This window comes from Salvia hispanica, chromosome 1 (genome assembly GCF_029641045.1).
Source record: "Salvia hispanica isolate PSC_SH4W2 chromosome 1, Shi_PSC_v1, whole genome shotgun sequence".
Taxonomy (NCBI): Eukaryota; Viridiplantae; Streptophyta; class Magnoliopsida; order Lamiales; family Lamiaceae; genus Salvia; species Salvia hispanica.
This window is the reverse complement of record NC_142692.1, coordinates 47,087,694-47,109,182: the sequence shown is the minus strand read 5'-3', so window position 1 is coordinate 47,109,182 and position 21,489 is coordinate 47,087,694. Positions and strand designations below refer to the sequence as shown.

At 36.2% G+C, this 21,489-nt stretch overlaps 2 protein-coding genes and 1 pseudogene across 2 annotated transcripts; 2 read left to right on the top strand and 1 right to left on the bottom strand.

The window, feature by feature from the left end:
* Positions 1-533: 533 nt before the first annotated feature.
* Positions 534-2,536, bottom strand: LOC148933992 (uncharacterized; annotated as a pseudogene).
* A 593-nt stretch (positions 2,537-3,129) lies between these two features.
* Positions 3,130-4,120, top strand: LOC125223626 (deoxyuridine 5'-triphosphate nucleotidohydrolase-like). The gene is made up of 3 exons (XM_048126858.2): positions 3,130-3,464; positions 3,540-3,631; positions 3,701-4,120. Exons 1-3 carry the CDS (start codon positions 3,154-3,156, stop codon positions 3,943-3,945), a joined length of 648 nt encoding a protein of 215 aa, XP_047982815.2. The 5' UTR covers positions 3,130-3,153; the 3' UTR covers positions 3,946-4,120.
* Positions 4,121-19,112: 14,992 nt separating this feature from the next.
* Positions 19,113-20,198, top strand: LOC148933991 (F-box protein At2g35280-like). Its single transcript, XM_089069757.1, has 3 exons — positions 19,113-19,243; positions 19,564-19,729; positions 19,821-20,198. Exons 1-3 carry the CDS (start codon positions 19,113-19,115, stop codon positions 20,196-20,198), a joined length of 675 nt encoding a protein of 224 aa, XP_088925883.1.
* Positions 20,199-21,489: the final 1,291 nt, after the last annotated feature.

Sequence of the window (21,489 nt, the reverse complement as noted above, 5' to 3'; positions counted from 1 at the left end):
GAATTCACACAATATGTATGATTCAATATGTCTCGAAAATATGGTTAGTATCAGGTGCAGATCCACGTGTATTTGTAGTGGGGCAATTGCTCCTATTCAAAAATGTTCTTCTATACTAATTTTTCTTTAAATTTAAATATTTATTTGAGTTCCTTCTTTAAATGCCCCTTCTCAATTCTTCAATTATTTGTTTATGCATATTTTTGCCCTTCTTGAGTTTAATTCATGGCTCCGCCCCTAGTTAGTATAAAATGATGTTTTCATTATTTTACTATTGAATAAGCATTACTTGATTTAATCCCACTTGATTTGTATCAATAACTTTCAGGTTTCGATAATTTTTTGAACAATCATGAATCGATTAAGTCTCAAGTAAATATTAGTATATAAAATTTGAGTTGAACAACCACAAAATGAAAATTGAGATTAAGAATGTGAAATGAGATCGGAGGAATATCATCGTACAACCAGAGAAATTAAGCAAATCCTTTTCACACTAAAACAAAGAAATTGAAAAAAAAGAGAGAAAATAACTAGTACTTAGCACAACTAGAAGAGATAAGTTGAACATGTTTATCGGCAGCACAAGCTTCACAATCGTCTTCTTCATCCTCGTCGGACCAAGTATTAGTTTTTCGGTAGCAACGGTGGAGTTTGCTACATAAGATGGGCGGATCTTTGAGCACCGGATTGGATATCCACATTTGTCCCAATTCCTATATCAGTTTTCGACAACACCATTTTAATCTTGTCATTATATATCCATTCCTAATCATTTTGGCCATCAATTTAATCCCCTTCTGTTTGACTTGATCGATCCCACTCATAAGAGAAATAATACAACAAGCATACAGGGCTCTAACATGCCCTACTTTCACGGCCTTGTCCAACTTTGGAATAGCTGATTCTAGATTTGTCTTGTTGAAAAAGTTCAACTGTCACACCAAATTAAACAGGTTAACGCATGCATAAGTTTTCTATTTTCAAGTGAAATAGCATATTTTACAAATAAAAATACGTACCAGTGTTTCTCTATGCCATATTCCAGAATTAGAGATTTGTTTGCATCTATTGATAAATTTTTATTTCTTTTCACATAATGGACTCCACTCTACAATTGGAAATTTGTCTACATATGCATGACAGTAGACATCTCCATCATCAGCAATTTCTCTTAATTCTTTACCGCTGTGATCCCAAAAAACAAATAAATATATCAAGTAAAATAAAGTTGTTTTTATATGTAAAGTAAATGCTTGAATTAAGACTTTCATGTGTAAAAAGTAAGGTTTGCAAACTTGAAGTATTCAATAAAATGTAGCACGGCAAGTAAACCGTGAAAGTTTTGTAATATGATAGTAAAATTCAGTACCGGATGAAGGATTTTTATAGTGAGGGTCTAAACTAAGGTTAATAATTATTGCATATGCTATTATTGACAACGCCGAAATAATTGAGAAATATATTTATTTTTAAATAAAAAATATAACTTTTAAATTAGATTTACTAATATTATATATATAAACCATACGTTAATCTGTAGTATATTAATTGAGCTATAATTTTATTAGTATATTAATTGAGCTATAATTTTATTATTTTTTTTTAATTATAAACATTATTACTTAATATTTATACGAATGAAGAAGTATATAAGAATTAGTAAAGTGAAAATATATAAACTAACTATTCATAAATAAATTAACTAATAAATAGACTAAATAAATAACTGTTCAGCTAATGAAAAACAACAAAACGAAGAAGTAAATAAAACTCATTCTTTTTTGGTTCATCTCTCTAAAGTGGGTGGAGAATGAACTAACTATTGATAAATAAATTAACTAATAAATTAACAAAATACATAAATAAAAAAACAACAAAAAGCGCTAGGCTAGGGAAACACTGAGCCCTCTGGTTTGTGATTCAGGATGACAGCCAACTCAGCAACATCAATTATGTTATTTTGTTCTATAAATATAGTATATATATAGTTTAAACGAAAATAGTCGGGAGTCCAAGAACCCCCATGACTCCACTTAGGTCCGCCAATGATAAAATTAGCCAACTTTGAGAAACATCAACCGTGAAAATTAAGACATACCTTAACTTAATGCTAGAGATATCGGCTGCTGAAAAAGCTGCTACTCGACATAAAATTTGTGTTGTCAATTCACGAGGAATAGTTGGAAACTTTGCTCTTCTTTGGAAATCTCCTTATCCTCGTGCTTGATAATTCTACATGTTTTGGCTTCTGCAACTTGTATCGGAGACTACATTTTATAGGTGGTTTGTATTATTTTTAATGAAGGATTGATTCCTAATCAAACTCCAACATAGAAAATAGTTGAGTTTATTTTAGGAAATTTGACTTTTGCAAAGAAATTGTAATTATGAAAACTTCTCAGTTTAATTATGGAATCTGCAAATATTTACATACATATATTATGTTTCCTTATTTGAACTTGTAATTCAACTAATTAAGAGAAACTTATAGAATGATTTTTTTATTAGAATTACTATTGTAGAAAAACACCATGGAGTTTCTTTAATATGTTAGCGTACTTTTACAAATTTTAAAATAATTGTACTACATTTTATTGTAATTATCAATAATTTCAGTCATAATCCAATCTTTTGCCTTTAGTTAGGTAGAAAATTTACTTTTCGAAGATACTTTAACTATGAGAAATACGGAATCTGAAATTATATATAGTGTATATACGCGCATACATATATTTTGTTTCTTGATCTTAGACAGTATAGACGACAATTCAATTTAGAACACATTATTCAACTATGAAAATGTTCTATATATAATGATTATATTGTTACATTTTTTATTATTGCTATTATATATCATTGTTACAAAACGTTTTTTTCACTATAAAAAGTAGACTAAAGTCTTTAATTAGTCGTCCACACTTTTGGTTGTATATAATTATGTATTGAGTCATAATTTATAGTTCCATCAAGAATTGGAAGTCAATTACATTTTGATCTGATTAGTATGGCACTTTAGGATTTGGTTTGGCAATTTAAGTAAACACCATAAAAGAAACACAATAAGAAATATAAATAATTTAAGTAAACATAAATATTAAAAAAAGCGCAATAAATATATCTTTCCATTTGCCACAAAAATAGGGTTGAGAAATGGCGGGAATCCAAAAACTCCCAACACTTGTTCATCTTTTTAAGCCCCACGCCGCTTTCACTACCATTTTCATCTGCGCATTTCAAAACCGCAAAATCTCTTCAAATTCGCTCAAAATGGCTCAGGCGGCGGATAATCCGAACCACACCTCCGAAATCCAAGAGCCATTGGCCAAGATTCAGAAGATCCACGACCAAAACGGTGTTTCCGAAGCTGCAATCGCGCCGTTTCTGAGAGTGAAAAGGCTCTCGGAGAAAGCTGTTTTGCCGTCTAGGGGTTCCCCTCTTTCTGCCGGCTACGATCTCTCTAGGTATGCCTTTTTATCTCCGTGAACCAGCTTCTTCTTTATTTCGAGAATTTTATAGTATTTTTTCGAATTCAATAGCGCCGTGGAGACGAAGGTTCCAGCGAGAGGAAAAGCTCTGGTGCCAACGGATCTCAGCGTTGCTGTTCCCGAAGGAACGTATGCTCGAATCGGTAATTTTACTGCGCAATTGTAAATATTTTTGCTTTTTCTTGGATGAATAAATGCACAATTAACTGCAGCGCCGCGGTCTGGGCTGGCGTGGAAGCACTCGATCGATGTGGGGGCGGGAGTGGTGGACGCTGACTACCGAGGGCCGGTTGGGGTCATCCTTTTCAACCATTCCGATGTTGACTTCCAAGTCAAGGTTGGGGATAGGATCGCGCAGTTGATCATCCAACAGATTGTGACGCCGGAAGTGGCTGAGGTTGATGATCTTGATGCCACGGCTCGCGGCTCCGGTGGGTTTGGATCTACCGGCGTTTAGGGGATTAATGTTTCGCGTATTTCGCCGAAATGTGGTTTCTGGGTTTTCTGACTTGGTTCAGTCATTTTGTCGAACATGTGGTGTATGCATTTTGAGCTTGCCATCGTATTAACTTGAATTTATGATTCAAAGTTTCTGCTTTGGTGAAATTGAGTTTACATTTACTCATATTTTATTTACGGTTGTAAAATATTTAGATTACAGATGATTTAGAGGAATTACTACGAACAACTCTTAACGATCATCTATAATCAAATTGACCAACTTAAAAATTAAAACAGTAAATATCATTATTTGTTGACTAGTTCTAACTTTAGTTCGTCTTGTTTTTTTCATCTTTTTTTGATTGGCACCAAATTAAATAAAAATATAAATTATTAAACTTTTGACATGTAGTACTATTAAGATTCAAGCAATAATTAATTCCACTGGGAGTGTTTAAAAATTTGTGTGTGAGAGAAGACGGAACATCTAGGGTTATAATTTATAAACATTGTTTAGGTGAAAAATAAATAAATAAATAATAATAACGGCGTCACCATATGTGGGAGTCGAACACGATCGCATGGTTTTTTGGTTAAAAGCCATGCGCTCTACCAGCTGAGCTAAGACGGATTACAATAACACTAACTTTTGTTATAAATTAGATTATTGATCTATGAATTTTTACCACATATCATATTAACTACTAGTATGACACTGTCAAATTAGAGTAGCATTACTTTAATCATAGAATGCGTATGGTTCTACAGTTTTACTTTAGGAGGTACACAATTAGAACCAGTGTAATACAGACAAGGTCTTCCTGCTCCTATTGTAGGATATTTAAACTCCTTTGTATCTTCCCATGGTCTCCTCGACTTTGCCTTTGTATCTTAAGACTTTGTTCATTTGATACAATCTTATGTGAGTTATCAATAATTTGACCAACATTTTGATTACTTACATTACATCTCCTTGGTGGAAATTTTTTCATATAGTTTAATACGTCTCATCACCAGGAGTTAATTTCTCACGTGGTACCTTCTCCGATTCTTCTATAGATTTATGGTTGTACCTTTCGTGGATTTCAGAGCAAAATTTACCGTATCGAGCTTTTATAATTATGATTTTTACTCGTGTGTGCATTATTATTGCTATTATTACTATTTACTCTATCCGTCCATCATTAGGAATCTCAATTTACTATTTTAGTGTGTCTGCCATTAAACTAATAGGTAGAACCCACATTTTACTCATATTTTATTATTAAATCAATATATAAAAATGGATCTCACATTCCATTATACCTTTTCATCCACTTTCCTTTATAGTATTTTCTTAAATCCCGTGTCGAACTCAAATAAGACTCCTAATGGCAGGTGGATGATGTACTCCTATATAGTACTAATATTTACAAAATATAATTTTAATTTTACTACTTTTCTTAGATATTTGAATTTATCTAATCAATACAAATTTTTATTGATGTTTATAATCAATCAAAATTATATTCACATATTCTAAATAATTTAATGCCAAAAAAAAACTCTTGATTTCATTTGTCTCGTCGAAATGAAGGTGTGAAATTCACATACTCTAAATAATTTTATGAAAAAAAAAGCTTTTGATTTCATTTGTCTCGTCGAAATGAAAGTGAAATTGAAATTATAAAGCTTTAGATTTCATTGATGTGGAAGACAAAATTAGCTAAATTTTCTATTGTTTTTAAATGACACAACATTATTTATATCATCAAATAATAATAATAATAATAATATATTTGAGGAGCTGCATCATGCAACATGGACGAAAATTATAGTTCCATGATTTAAATAAAAGAATCAATGAATTTTTCGCATAGTTGGCAGCACGGAGGTGACACCCCTAAACCCCACCATCCACTAGAAGACTTCCAATCTTCATACGCAAATCAAGTCGGGCAAGATTAACACACATGCTAACTTACCCAGATTAACTAGAAGTGCACACGGTTCAAAAACCGCCGGTTCCGATTTGGAATCGACGGTTCACAATTCATGAAATAATTGAACCTAAATCGGTCCGGATTGATATTTGGCTGTTCCGGTTCACGACCCACAACCGCCGGTTTTGGGCCAAGATCAGCGGTTCTGACAAACTCATAGTTTAGGATGGTTTTAGAGGTGTTTAATCCATGTTTTTGTTGAATTAAGGAGTTTATAATAGGTTTTCACCCACGTAATCATTGATTAGATGAAATAATGAGTTTGTTGGAGTTTTGAAGTAAAAACAGGTTAAAACGGGGCAAAACGGAGCAAATGGTTGATTCTAGGGACTTCGCCCGCTCGGGCGTTTTGAAGTGAATTCCAGAGAGAAAACCCGCTCGGGCTTTTCGCATCCGACAAAAAGCCCAATCGGGCATTTCGCATCCGACAAAAAGCCCAATCGGGCGTTTTAGGCTGACATCGTGATACTTCTGGATTGCCCGATCGGTCGTTTATCATCTTGCAAATTGCGCGATCGGGCGTTTTACGCAAATACCCGTTTTTGCCCATTTTTCACTCCGAGTATAAGAGGGCACTCAGATACTCGAGCTCTAACTTTCCCCACTGCAAAATCAAGAGAGAAATCGAGAGATTCAAGATGATCGAAGGCAATGAGGCTTCCATCTTCAAGAGATTGAAGAAGAAGACTCTCCCTAACATCAAGTCCACCTAAGGGAGTTCTATTTTTCATTCCTATCATGTTTTCCTTTGTTGGGTTTTGTATTTACTTTTGTCTTAGCTTCCACTATGAGTAGCTAAGTCTTTATTAGAGATATTGGTGAAGTTTGTATGGAATCCATTGGTTAAACCTTGAATTATGCTTATCTATCTCTTTTATGTTGGTTTTGTTGGGTATTGAGCTTTTTCATTATCTAATTGCTTAGCTACCAATTGAAAATGTCTTGTTTTAATTATTGTAATTAAGAGATGCTTGATTAGATTGTTAAATAATCAACAACTACGTGCGTTTTATGTAATCGAGAGATACATAGCTAGAGAGAGGGCTTGGGTCCGTAGGTCTTAGGAGTCGGCCTTGACTTGTAGGAAGGAGACTCCGACATTAGAGGCCGATCAATGAGTTAAATGCACCCGAGAGGGGGTCTAGCCAATTGTCCCGACTTTCCTAGCCACACATGCGACCCAATAGATGAGCATGATCCCTAGGTGAACACCCGTGATCCATACCAACGGATCCATATCCCTACCTTCCCAATTTGTGCGAAAACTACCTTTTATTTGCTTTAGTTTCCTAATTTGCTCTTATTTGCTTACTTGTTCTTTGTTCTTAGTTCGTAGTTTAAGAAAAACCAAAAACCCCCTTTATTAATCGAGATAGTGTTCAAAGTTGCATCGTAGTACTCAAGCCGGCATTTAGTCTTCGAGGATCGATACTTTCAACTTGCCACGTGCTACATACCCCATATACTTGTGGGTGACATATTGATTGCAAATTTAGCTTGAGTCAGGTTCCGGGCCGGTTCAACAGTTCAATTTTTTATTCTTTTTAGTCTTTATTATCTATATAATGTGCATAAATAAAATTCAAACAATAAGGATGAAAATTGTAATTTTGTTAGATATAAATTTCAACGAGATTACAAGTTACAACCTGAAATGATTAAAATTGATAATTGATATAAATTACTACTCCCTCTGTCCCATAGTAGATGTCACACTTTCCTTTTTAGTTTTTCCACAAAAGATGTCAAATTTCCTCTTTTGGAAAAAGTTCATTCTCACATCAATTATAAAATTATATTTTCTCTCACCACTAAACATACAAAATAATATCTCTTAAAATCTCGTGCCATCTCCCAAGTGTGACATCTACTATGGGACGGAGGGAGTACAATTTATAACCGCCTGAAATGCCGGTTTCTGATGGAAAACCACCGATTTTCTGAATACCTATATCTGTCGTGCCTGAAAAGCTTAGGACCTAGCCTGAAAACTTACTTGAATCGGTGAACCGACGGTTACAATTTCTAAATATTGTAAACCTGAACCGAATCGTGGGAACTGTCCAACCGTCTGGCTATTTGGAACCGCTGTGCCAGTTCCGATTACGAACCGGTTCGGTTGGGTATGTGCACCTCTAAGATTGACTGGATTAAGAGCACTCCCAATGGTCTCCCTTATTTCTCCCTTATTTCTCCCTAACTCCTGCCACATCAGCGCCACATCAGCACCAAAATTTATCCCCAGTTTTTAGCCAACTTTTAGCCAACTGCTCCAATGGTTTCTCCCTTATTTCTCCCTAACTCAACATTTCATTCTTACATCATCATTTTTAATATTATTTAATTTTCCCTACAAATGTGTTTAATAAATAGATTTATAAATGAACAATTCGTCGTTGTATTAATCATTGGAAAATATAATACAACGAGAAAAAAAAAACTACAAATAAAAAACCATAAAAAACAAGGATTTAAAAAACTAAGAGGGAGGAGTGTCCGGCGAGAGACCCATCTTGATCTTCATATTTTGGATGGTCGACCAGAGGGACTGCTTCTCTTCTGGGGTTCCGCCGCCGGTGAAGTACAGCGTGTAAAACTGCGCCAGAGTGGCGGCATTGGAAGAGAACGTGGCTTGTTGTAAGAACGGGGATTCCGACTGGGCATCTGACGATGTGCCCTTCCCCTTCCGCCTCCCCTTCGCCTTCTTCGCTCCCACAGGGCGCTCGTGCGGACCATCCTCAGACAAGTCGATGGGGATCGCGCTGCCCTCACTCTCCGCACCGCTAAGTCGCGAGCGCACCGATTTCCCGTGCAGCACGCTGTGCATCCCCGTCCGGAATTTGGGGAGATCCTTCAGCGTCTCATAGATGTTCCAATACTTGAAGCTCTTCGTCAAGTACTTGCCACTATACCTCTGCATGGCCTCATCTCGGACCATGTGCTCGTTCTGGCCACTCGTCATGTTCGTCATCAAGTTAGAGTATATACCGTTGAAGTGGCCGCAGTCCCTCATGAGGCGCTCCCAATGCCGGCGGATCGCCTCGCTGCCATGGTCCTTCATCGAGGCAGTCTTGTTGGTCTTGTACTTCTCCGCAACCCGCTCCCAGAAAATGAGCTCAGTCTGGTAGTTGCAGCGCTCCGAGTCTTGCGTCGTGTCCGCCCAGCAGTTGGCTATAAGCTCGGACTCTGCCAGAGTGTAAGTAGTCCTTGCCCGCTTCGGCTTCTCATCGGAAGCCGTATCAGTCGCAGCCGTCGACTCCGGCGACGGCGCCTTCCCCTTCCTGCTCCTGGAAGGCGGGTCGGCGGGCGTTTCTTCCACCTCGTAGTCGTCCGTGCTGAGTGTCAGATCCGTTGTGTACGTCGCGGCCTGAGATCCTTCGTCGTCTGGAGTGGCTCCAGGGGTGTCGAACAACGATGTGACTATCTGGGGGCGATACACATCGTCGGTTGGAGAGGGCATGCTGAGGGCAGACTGGAAGTACGGAGAAAGTCTGCGCACCGGAGGAGTCTGCAATGGGGACGGACTCGCATATGGATATTGGCCGGGAGGAGAACCCATCGACAACAACGAGCTCATCCACTGCTCATTTGCTTCATCAGTGGGGTTGGGATTTTGGGAACTCGACTCTTTGCCTTTACCTTTTCGAGATTTTTTCCTATTTGAACTCATAATTTTGAAGATTGAATATAGAAGATTGAGAAAATGAGATTGAAAATTGAGAAAATGAAGATTGTGTGTGATGAATGGAGGAGGAGGAGGAATTATATAAAGGGGAAAAAATAGCCGTTGGGTATTAAAAAAAAAAAAAAAAAAAACACGCCGGAAAACGCCGAACGCACCTACAGTGGCCGGCGTTCACTCGGCGTTTTTTCGGGGGCCGGCGTTAATTCGGTAGAATTAACGCCGGAAAAAACGCCGAATTCACCCCATTGGCGGCAATTTCTCGGCGAAATCCGGCGATAAAACGCCAGATTTAACGCCGCCGGCCATTGGGAGTGCTCTAACACTATCATGGGTCATACCACAATTTCATGAAAGCTGAGGGACTAAATGCAAATATTATTGATATTCTGAAACACGTTGCATACCTGTCTTCCGCATAATAGTTTGCGTCAACCATCATCTATCCAGAACCTTCCGCTTTACAAGATGCAAGCACAGCCGTCCGATTATTCCACACAGCTTTAAATTCTACATTACGACGTCGTTTGCACTTATCCAGCCGTTCAAAATATCTCCCATCCACTCATTTCCAGCCGTTGGATCGTCAACCGCCTACAATAAATACACCTTATCGTCTCATTCCTTCTTTGCATCCATTCATTTCCGAAGCTGCCTCGATCTACTGGCTTCTGTCCTCTTTCTGCAGGCCTGATTATTTTCTTGTTCTTTCCGTCAGATTCATTTAGATCGCGAGGCGATCTACGTCGTGGTTATGGTTTTTCCGAGTTTTATTATGCCTGCTGGTTTTTCTCAATTTGATAGCGCTGTCCCTTGGTTTATACCCTGGCTGCCGTTGTGAAACTTGCGTTTCTTATGCGCTGCTGCGGCTGTGAAACGACGAGGTTTTGCTGGATCTGCAACCGTGCTGGATGGATCGTTGAAGGTAAATCGTAGATCTATTTTCGTGTGTGTCCGTATTCGATTTATTTGGTAGGTTTCGTTAATTCTTTGGATGATAATTTTGTCTTGGGGTGGTTTTCGATTTGAATTTTTGATCAACCAAGTATTTCTATATCTTTTTTCTTGTATTTATGCAGAATCGCTTTTCCGTAGTTGATTGGAAATCATTTTTTTGGATCTGGAAACACGTAGCATCTTGTGAAGACACGATCATCAGATCGTGGATATTGACCGGTATGGAGTAATCGAGTTTTAACCATCAATTTGTCGGTCTTCGGTGCTCTGGTGGACTGGCCGAGTGGCTCAAGGGAAGTGATTTGTTTTGTGTCGTGTTTATTCATGCGTTCTTGCTGTCTGTAGTCTCGGCTAATTGTTGAGGAATCAGACTGTAAAAAAATGGAAAAATTCGTGAGTGAAATGAGGTGAGATGTGAAAAGTGAGGTGAGATGTGGTTGTCTGCATGACCTTTGCCATGATGGGTGCGCTCGCATGGCAGGTCGCCCGTTAATAAAAGTTTTCGTTTTTGGTTTTGAGGGGAGATGGCACGGGGATTTGCCCGGCTCTCCCCCTGTGTGTGGTGTCCTCTCGTCTCTCTCAACTTCCTGCCTCGTTTCTTGTCCATATTATGCACACATACAAAGTACAAATACGGTAATCCAATCACGCCGTCGTTATCTTGAATGCGTCGGTATGAAATAAATGTGTCTAATCAGGATCAAATCATTTCCAATATTTGAGATGGTACTTCGGGAACAAGGCTTCAAGAGCATCAACTACAACAGAGGTACAAATTTGCATTCTTTAAGTATATCATCATCATCTTCTTATTAATATTGCAACAACGTTAACTAGGAATTTGGTATCTTTTACTTGGTTTAGTAGTCCAAATTATCTAATTACTCTGGAATGTAGGAAATAATCAAGAACGGATGACATGTAAAACTGATATCTGCAACCTCAGTTTTTTATTACAAAACTTTATAGTACTCGTCAAGCTGGAAGCCTTAACCTTACGTTTGTCTAATCTAATTATGGAGATAATATTAATCTGTAACCAACTACATTTACACCTGCATCATGATTATCCATTTATAACTATTCACGAACAAAATGCATCATGTTTGATAGGTCGTTACACACTGAAACCTATAGTGTTCATTGTTTAATACCTTCGGTTTCTGTTTTCCTTTGTTCCCCTATGTTGCGGGATGTAGCTATTGTTTATGATTGTTGATGTATGTTGGCTTATCACTATCAACCATTTGTATGGGTGAAGGAACTCGTCTTTCTGTAGTCTGTAGTTCAAAGCTATAGCATGGTTGTAATAGATCAGCTATTCAGTAGATGGTTGGTTGCTTATTGGATGTGGAGTATTGTCTCTTCTATTGATCGAGTCTTCTTGAGGAGGTTCTGGCGTGCCCAAGGATGCTGGATGCATTGATGATGATGTGCTGCTGTGGCGTTCAACTGTGGTTTACTTGTCCAGTCTCGCGTCTTCTGCCCCTTTGGATGCTGGCTGTCTTGATGATTTGCTGCTGCTTTGGCTTTGGCTTTGGCTTTGGCTTTGGCTTTGGCTTTGGCTTTGGCTTTCTACATGAGTGAATTCCTAAGGCTATGGTGATTGTTCTCGTAGGTATTTTCTTCAGTTGCATATAATCATGTGCCTCATTTGTATCTCCAAATGTTGTTGCTGAAGATAATTGTCAAGTAAGCTGCCTGGAACTTCAGTTCTCTTTACGTTGCAGAGCTTTGTTATCTGTCCTTCCTATATTGATTGATTCCTTCTACGGTAGTTTCTGTTTGTATCACAAATATCTTTATTAAGGTTGCCTTTCTAGTAAAAATAAGGTTGGGTGGGCGTTTTAAAGTTGTTGGGATGTGTGAAGCGATCTGGACCTAGTTGATATTGGATTGATATTTTTGTTTTGAAGTTAAATGCTTGATTTGTTATATTAATACGAGTATTTGCTTTGCATTTTGTAGGGTGTGGTTTGTCAGTTTGGGATTTGAAGTTATGACACAGTTGGAAGATGCAGCGAATTGACCTATTATTGCCTTTGGGAAGAGTTTTAATTTGGTTAAGATTTATCATCGGTTACAAAACTATTCCAAGCATAATTTTTATTTTGCATTTTAATTTTAATTTTATTTCTATTTCTATTTATCAAATTAAATGACATTTATTGAGCCAGCTAACTCAAAATGTTTTTTGTCTATATCAACCGTAATATGCGCATTGTTTTTAAAAATGTTTACTTATCACTTGAGAGCGCCTGATTTGTTAACTATGGTAGTAAATGGTTAATTGTGTCAGTCGTTGGATGTTGGTAAGTTTATTTATTGATGGTTTGTTAAGTAGAAAAAATTATGTTGAATGGATTCATAAGCTCGAACGGGAGAGCGCTCAATTGCTTTCACGCTTTGAGAGGTCGGCGGTTCGAGTCCGCCTGGATCCCTGTTGTTTGTATTAACATAATCGTCTTACATTTATTTTTTATCTTCTTGGGTCCCACTTCAAAGTATTTTTTTTTAAATTTTCACAAATGATTTCATTTGACTGTAAAGTTGGTTACTAACCTTTTCCTTTCTAGTATGATTTTATTTTAACGTGCATTTGATCTATTATTTTTGTATTTCGATTCTTTTTGTAGTATAGGATGGGATAAATTACACTTGGTTTTACATTATTAACAAAATATTACTCCATAGTTGCATATAAAATAAAGGTATGAACTTTTCTTGGTAGATATATTAAGCTTATGAGTGTGAGAAAGACGGATTTATGAATTGAATTTTAAGTAAGCTATAAACATTTCTAAACGCATGGTTGTACTTTTCTGCTTCTAGAAAGATGTCCTTGATTTTTTTATATTTAAATATATGCATAATATAATAGAAAACAAATTTATCACTAATTTACATAATAACCTTTCAATCTTGTTGTGTATTAAAATTATCAACATAAGGACATAACTACATCAATATAATATGTATATTTAAATATTAACACAATAACATAAGTTTATCAACATAAGAATATTGATCAATTTATATCCTTGTGCTGATATTTTTAACATATAAAATTGATGTTAGTTATTGTTGGAAAGATGAATTGAGAATTCCTAAGTATGTGGAGAAGAGAAAATATGGAGTCCCAACTTGTTGGGAAGAGAACAACATTTATAATGTAGAGTTCCAATAGGTATAGTTCCTAGGTATATTTATATCTAGAGTCCTATAAATACTTATGTACTCCATGTATCAACAATAATTCAAACTAAATACAATGTAGTCGATAAAGATTTTAGTGTCTTTTATTTTCCGCATTTTACTTTTCAACATGGTATCAGAGCAGCTAACGATCCTTCGTTAGTTTGTTCAAAAAAAAAAAAAAAAAAAGGGTTGCACCAAGGCTATTCTGCTTGAAAGATTTTCACCCCATATTTTTCTTCAAGAAATCGAGAGAGAGAAGAAAACAATTCCAAGCTCCTATCAAGTTTTGGGAGAAACAGGACTGCCAAGACGAAGAACGTTGGGCAGCGGCTGCCCGAACTGATCCGGACAGCAGCAACGAGGTGACCTCAGAGAGCTCCAGCAGCGGCTGCTTAGCTCCGGCCGACGGCGAACAGGGATGGATGACAGCGCAGACCGCAAGCAACGGCGACGCCCGAACAGCAGCTACGTGATGATGGCCTCTCTTGTCAAAGCTGTGATGCAGCCAACGGAGAAATACTAGATTATGGTCGATTGGCTGCTGGTGGAGAGCGTCAATCAGGATATGAGATCTAAAAGAGAAAGGTAAGAAGACTCCGAAAGGGAAGATGCCGGACAACCATAACAGGTCATTCAGTTTCTCCACAGAGGAGATGATGGCTCCAAATATGGAGTTAATGAATTGTCCGGCCGAGGGGGAGAGGAAGTTTGCGACCGAACAACACCTCTCCAAAACAGTAAAACGGCGGTAGGAGAACAAATGAAGGAAAAAGAGATAGGAAAAAGCTACGGATGAAATACCATAGCAAGATCTTACAGAAACGGTGTCACGACGACAGCAGCAGAAACCACGTCTGGGGCTGGCGTTGGCGGCGCTATAAACAACGAGGCGCTTGGCTGAACCGAGATGACGACAGTGGGTTCTCGGTGGCTGAGTTTCAAACGGGAATCGATGGCGAAACCTGACCATGGTGAGGCAACAGCAAAATCCAGCGACAACAGAGACGGCGACAGGGTGTAGCAGCGGCGCTGATGGCGAGGATGCTAGGCGAAGGCAGTACGGCGCCGACTCTGTTCCTGCAGCCGCGGTGGCGAGGGCAGCTGCGGCGCCACTGGCGATCAAGGAGATCGTCGTCGATCCTCCTAAATCCGGCGAACTCCGCATCAAAATCATCTGCACTTCTCTATGCAAGCCATCAATAAAAAAAAAAAATTGTTCTACTCAACTACGGGAAGTTGAAAAGTGAGATTAAGTCCGTAGATTCTCAAGATTCATTTAGTGATGGAGTTGAAGTTCTTGTGACTGGCTATTTAATGATGGAGAAGATGCACCACCACCGCCGCCAGCCTCTGCGTGGTGAGGGGGAGAGAGTTAGTGTTGCCACACAGCCGCTGTAAAGGTCATGGTGCCGGAGAAGATCGATATGATGACCGCAGGAATGGCGGTGAATACTCTATAGCATCTAGTTGCTTCGACCGAAGAGAGTCTTAGAAGAAAGCTAATTATTGATGGAATCGAGAAGTAAGGCCATAATAGCTGCTAGAAGAATTCCGAGAAGAGGCTGAAAGGTAAGCAATGGCAGAGGAAAAACTGTTCGGCAGAACGGAAGAATTACACTGCCGGGCGATTCCAGCATTTGTAAGAAAGAGTAATTTGGGCTCCTGTTATTGGGCCAAGAAGAAGAAAAAAAAAATGAAAAAAAGAGGGGCTCATGTATTGAGCTGGGAATGAAACTGGCTCATGGTTTGAGTTGGGAATGAAATTGGCTCATGGTTTGAGCTGAAATGGACCGAGAATGGTCTGGAATTAACTCCTCGACATGAGTCAAAACTGTCAGAATGGCTCCTAATGGCACGAGCTAAAACTGCCGAAGATGTCTCCTATGGCATGAGCTAAAACTGCCAAAGAAGGCTCCTTGATACGAGCTAAAACTGTCAACCAAAAAATGAAGAAACTCCTTGACAAGAGTCAAAACTGTTTGAAAAATCGAAGATGGCTCCTAATGGCACGAGCTAAAACTGCCGAAGATGGCTCCTATGGCATGAGCTAAAACTGCTGAAGAAGACTCCTTGACACGAGTTAAAACTGCCAACCAAAAATTGAAGAGCTCTATGACACGAGTTAAAATTGTCAACAAAAAATTGAAGGAGCTCCTTGATAAGAGTCTAAACTTTCAATGAAAAGTGAAGAACTCCTGAATACGAGTATAAACTATTTATCAAAATGAAGATCGTGCAAGTTAAGTGTCGAAAAACTCGATACTTAACTTGAGGGGGAGTGTTGGAAAGATGAATTGAGAATTCCTAAGTATGTGGAGAAGAGAAAATATGGAGTCCCAACTTGTTGGGAAGAGAACAACATTTATAATGTAGAGTTCCAATAGGTATAGTTCCTAGGTATATTTATATCTAGAGTCCTATAAATACTTATGTACTCCATGTATCAACAATAATTCAAACTAAATACAATGTAGTCGATAAAGATTTTAGTGTCTTTTATTTTCCGCATTTTACTTTTCAACAGTTATTAGTTATTAGTTATTATTATAAATTAGATAGTATTTGGTCACACAGGGATGTAATTAATTGCTAACTAATTACCAATCCCAAATTGAGACCAATTTTCAACTATTAGATTAGAAGATCTTGTGGTTAATATGATGCCAAGTGTAATATATTTTAAATTTAAATAATTATTAATTAAATTAAAAGGGTATTAATGTCAAATCCTATAAGTAGTAATTATAACTAACTATTTTCTCTCTCCTCAAAATTATCTTAAATCTTTAAATTTACGTAACTCTCTCAATTTAAATTATTTTTTCGCAAAAAATATATCAAATTAAAGATAATTTAATAAGGATTCCAACGAGATCTCAATTGCATATGTTCTGACGATGTTCGGGTGATGAAATTTGATAAATTATATTTCAATTTTCGTACATGTTGATAAGCAGCTATTTTCAACAAATGCAACAAAAATCTCAATATATTGTAGGCAAAATCTCAATATAATGCATGTCCAATCTCAATAAAAATGTGTTGATATTCCAATGTCATATTGTTGATATTTGTAATACACAATGTTGATATAAAAAAAACACTCACGAAAATTATCATATGATAACATAATGACGATATTACCCTTTTGTTGATATTTTGTCTACTATTTATTGAGATTTTGTGAGCTTTAATCTCATCCACTCATTTTAAAATTTAAGGATGGAGATTTAGTCTTAATTTTGGATTAGGGTGCTAAAAGCATTAGAATAGAACCCTGGTCACATATATATATATATATATATATATATATATATATATATATATCTTGCTTTTTATATTAATCATCGATCCAAATCGTTGGCGTCAGAAATACTGAAGAATTTGTGGTACTGCCGACTGCCGTAATTTTTCAGCTTTGTCGATGACACTATTATATTCCTTGTTTAATTTGATACGTCATCCATATCGTCCACACTGAATTAATCAAACTGTATGCTATAACTATTGAATTGCGCTACCACAAGACAAACTCTACTGTATGACTCATCATCATCTTCCATAGGACGAGCTCTATTGTATGAATCAGCGTTGAAATACCCAGCTTGGGGATTGCCGCTCGCCTCAAATAATATGTATAACTTCCAACTTTATCATGAAAAATCATTTCATTCATTTTCTCAAAATGTTTGCAAATATTCTTTCACACCTGCTATCAGATTAGGGATTACTAATTTAGGGATTGATTGATTCCTAATCAAACTCCAACATGGAAAATAGTTGAGTTTATTTTGGAAGTTTTACCCTTGGCCAAGATATTATAATTATGAAAACTCAGCCAGTTTAATTTTGTTTCCTTATTTCAGGTCAGAGACGGAGCCAGAAATTCTGTGTAGGTGGGGCAAAATTCCATACAAAGACATTTTAAGGATTTTAGAAGGGGCATTTATAATGATATTTCAAATTTTTTTAAAAATAATGATCAAAATAGCACTAATGAATTTTTTTGAGGTGGGGCATTTGCTCCTTGTAGGATGCATGTACATCCGTCCCTGTTTCAGGTCTTACGTAGAAGGTCATTCAACCAAAGAAACTTCTTGGATTATTTTTATTATAAATATCATTGTGAAAACCAGTGGCGGATCCAGACTTTTAATATTGGGGGTACGAATTTTATGCTAAATAAACATCCAATATATGAAAAATAGTACTACTACATTAGAATGTAAACAAAAAAATTATTATACAATAGACTTAGTATATAAACACTAAGCACCTATCTACTAGTCCTTAATTTATCAAAATGGAAAACAATTGAAAACTAGTGGGATAGGGGAGGAATCGAGCTCAGCCCTCCACTTAGAAAACTTACCTCACAGACCGCTGCACCACGCCTGCTTTTTGAAATATTAATCTCAATACTATATTAACTATGCAATCATTTGGGGATACAATGGTTTGTTCTATGCTGGCTCCGCCAGTGGTGAAAACAGTGGACTTGTGCACATTTCTTTTGTAAGAGATTCAAGAAAAATAATTTTTAAAAATTTAAGTGGAGACAAAATAAAATAGAGAAGATAATAAGTTAAAGAAAGTAAAAAAAGAAATAAAGGTATGAGGTGTTACTGTGTGTAATTTTTTGAAAAAAACAACAAACCCAGTTTAAGTTTGGTGTTACAAAAAGTAATACAAATTGCTCATGGAGTAGTATTTAGGATAAGAAGCTAATAAACTTACAATTTATGATATTTTATACGTAATCAAAAGTTTTAAGTGGTAAAGACAATGAAAACAATTTTTTAAAAGAATGTAGATGACCAAATTTAGATTTTAGTCTATTTTGATACTCCATTAGACTAGATAATGAAAAACGTTTCTTAAATTGAAAATGTAATAATATAATTAAATATCATTCTAGAAATATGTCATAGTTGAAACTTGCCATCTACACCGTCGATTTAAGATCTCAAATAAGGAAACAAACTCTTGCAGATTACATAATTATTAAAGTGAAATAAACTCATCACCGAAACTTTTCCATGTTCGAGTTCAATTAGTAATCAATCCCTAATAAAAATCCAAAACTAATACAATTAAAGCGTCTAGAAATTTATATTAAAAATTCATTCTAGAAATTTCTCTTTGTTGAATTACCATCCATGATCTGAAATAAGGAAGCAAAATAGTATATGTATGTACAAATACACAACAAACTGCATGAGTTTTAATAAGTACTCGAAAGGTAAATTTCCTAAAATAAACTCAACTATTTTCCATGTTGGAGTTGGCTTAGGAATCAAACCATCTATAAAATCGTAGTCCCTATACAAATTGAAGACGCCAAAAGACAGAGAATTATCAATCATGAGGATGAGGAGATTTCTAAAGAAGAACAAAGTTTCATATCTTCAAACCATTCCTCGTGAATTGACGACGCATATTCTAGCTCGAGTTGCAGCATCTTCCGCAGCCGACATCTCTAGCATTAAGCAAAGGTATGTCTTAATTTTCTCGGTTGATTTGCTTACTTGTTTCTCAAAATTGGCTGATTTTATTTTACTATCTTGGATATCTTTAACTGCAATTTTATGAAAACTGCAACGTTGTTTAATATTTAAAGTTAGAATGGTTTATAATGTTAGCAAATCCTATTTTTAGACATGAAAATCTTAAATACAAGATGATCGACTGTTTTTTTAATGAATTATGGCCCTTGCTGTTTATATTCAGTTATTTATGCGCTGTACGTGTGTGTTTTATAATTACTCACAATTAACTTTACTTATTTTGTATTTATTTATTTGGTGGGATGCAGTTGTAAAGAATTAAGTGAAATTGCCGAAGATCCATACGTCTATCGACATGCAACTTTAGACAATTTTTTAATTGTTGAATGGAGTCCATTATGTGAGAAGAAACAAAAGTTTCTCAACAAATGCAAAGAAAACTCCAATCCTGAAGTCTGGTACAGGGAAGCACTGGTGCGTATATATTTCTAAACTATACAAAAAATATATATCGAATTTGAAATAGGAAAAATAAGTTAACGTGTTTAATTGATTGGCATGACAGTTGGATTTTTTCAACAAGAAAGACTACGCACTAGCTCTCCGAAAATTCACCATGGCGTCTGAAGCAGGACACGTACAAGCCCTATACCTTTGTTGCATTTTGATACTTTTAAGTGGGAACAAGAGGAGGGGGATTGGAATGATTGCCAAGATTAAGAAAGATGGAGTAAGGTTGGGATTGTGTTGCAGAAAATTGATAGAGGAACTGAGACAAATGTGGGTGTTGAATCCATTGCTTAGTCAATCGCGGTTGCTTTGTAGCAAACATCATCGGCGAACAAATAACTGGTCCCGCGAAGATGATGACGAAGAAGATGACTGCGCAACCTGTGTAGCTGCTAGACATATTGAGCTTATTTGTGCTTGTTCCCATATTTAATTGTCATCACCATTTTCCTTCCCAACAACTGAATTCAAATCTTATATATATACTATTATAATATTTGTTCACGACTTGATCGATTCATGATTGTTCAAAAATTTATCGGAACTTGAAAGTCATGGCTAACTCGGTCCATGACAAAATAACATACAATTTTGGATGGCTTCAAATCATATTGGATTAATGGTCGTGTACGGTATAATATAAAATACAAACCAATGATCAGTACCAAAGTCCAATAGAGCGCAAATCGGGATCAATGATCAATTAATTTTGAGGCATCAATCTACTTCTGAGTATCCACGGTTTAATTAACTACTACGATATAATAAAAAATATAACCCTCTCGCTTAATTAACTAAAATGTCGTCTTATATATTTAATTTCTTTTTATTATCATTAAATGGGTGTGTATTATAAGCTGGTCGGGCACATGTATGGTAATTTTGGTATGAATTAAGCCGTGGCGAAGCCAGAAATTTAATTATGGGGGGTCCAAAATTAAACTTCAGAACAAATTATATAAATTAAATTATAGGGTACAAAATGTAAAAGTTAAATACAATCACATCATAACATTTATCTTCTATTCTTCATCTTCTAAAATCGCTGCATAATAATTTCATTGGTAAGTTTAACAAACACGTCCTTTTCTATATATATAAGGAACTAAGCAGTCCTTTAATAGTTGGTCTCTCATGCTATTATGTACAGAAGTCTTGATTATCTTCATTGCTGAAAAGGCTCTTTCTACTGACGCAGTGGCAACTGATAAGATCAATAACAACTTAACTAATAAATAAATCATTGGAAAAACTCCATGTTTCCTTGTAGAAATCATCTTTGAGAAAGACAACTGATTCTTGATATTTGTGAAAACTTTCATCTATCGCACATCGAAAATAAAGTTCTCAAGTTGACTTTCAAGTTCACACAATATGCTCAACGGAAGTAGAGGTTCAACTGACAAATAATCAATGGAAGAAAGTTTTTTGAAATAACAATCCATATACCTACAAAAATAGTCAAAACTGATTAAGTTTGCAAAATATTTGATATTTTCTGTACTAAGATTAGCAAAATAAAAATCATACACAAAAAAGGATAAAATTCATCTTATACTTCACAACTAAAAGAATAAGAGTAACCAAAATATACAATATGCTCAAATCTAAAAATTTGCCGTTGCAAACAATAATTAATAACATTGGGAGTTTGGGACGTACCCACACTAGTATATATATAAAACTATTAACACATTCACATCAAATAAAGAATTTCAAATTAC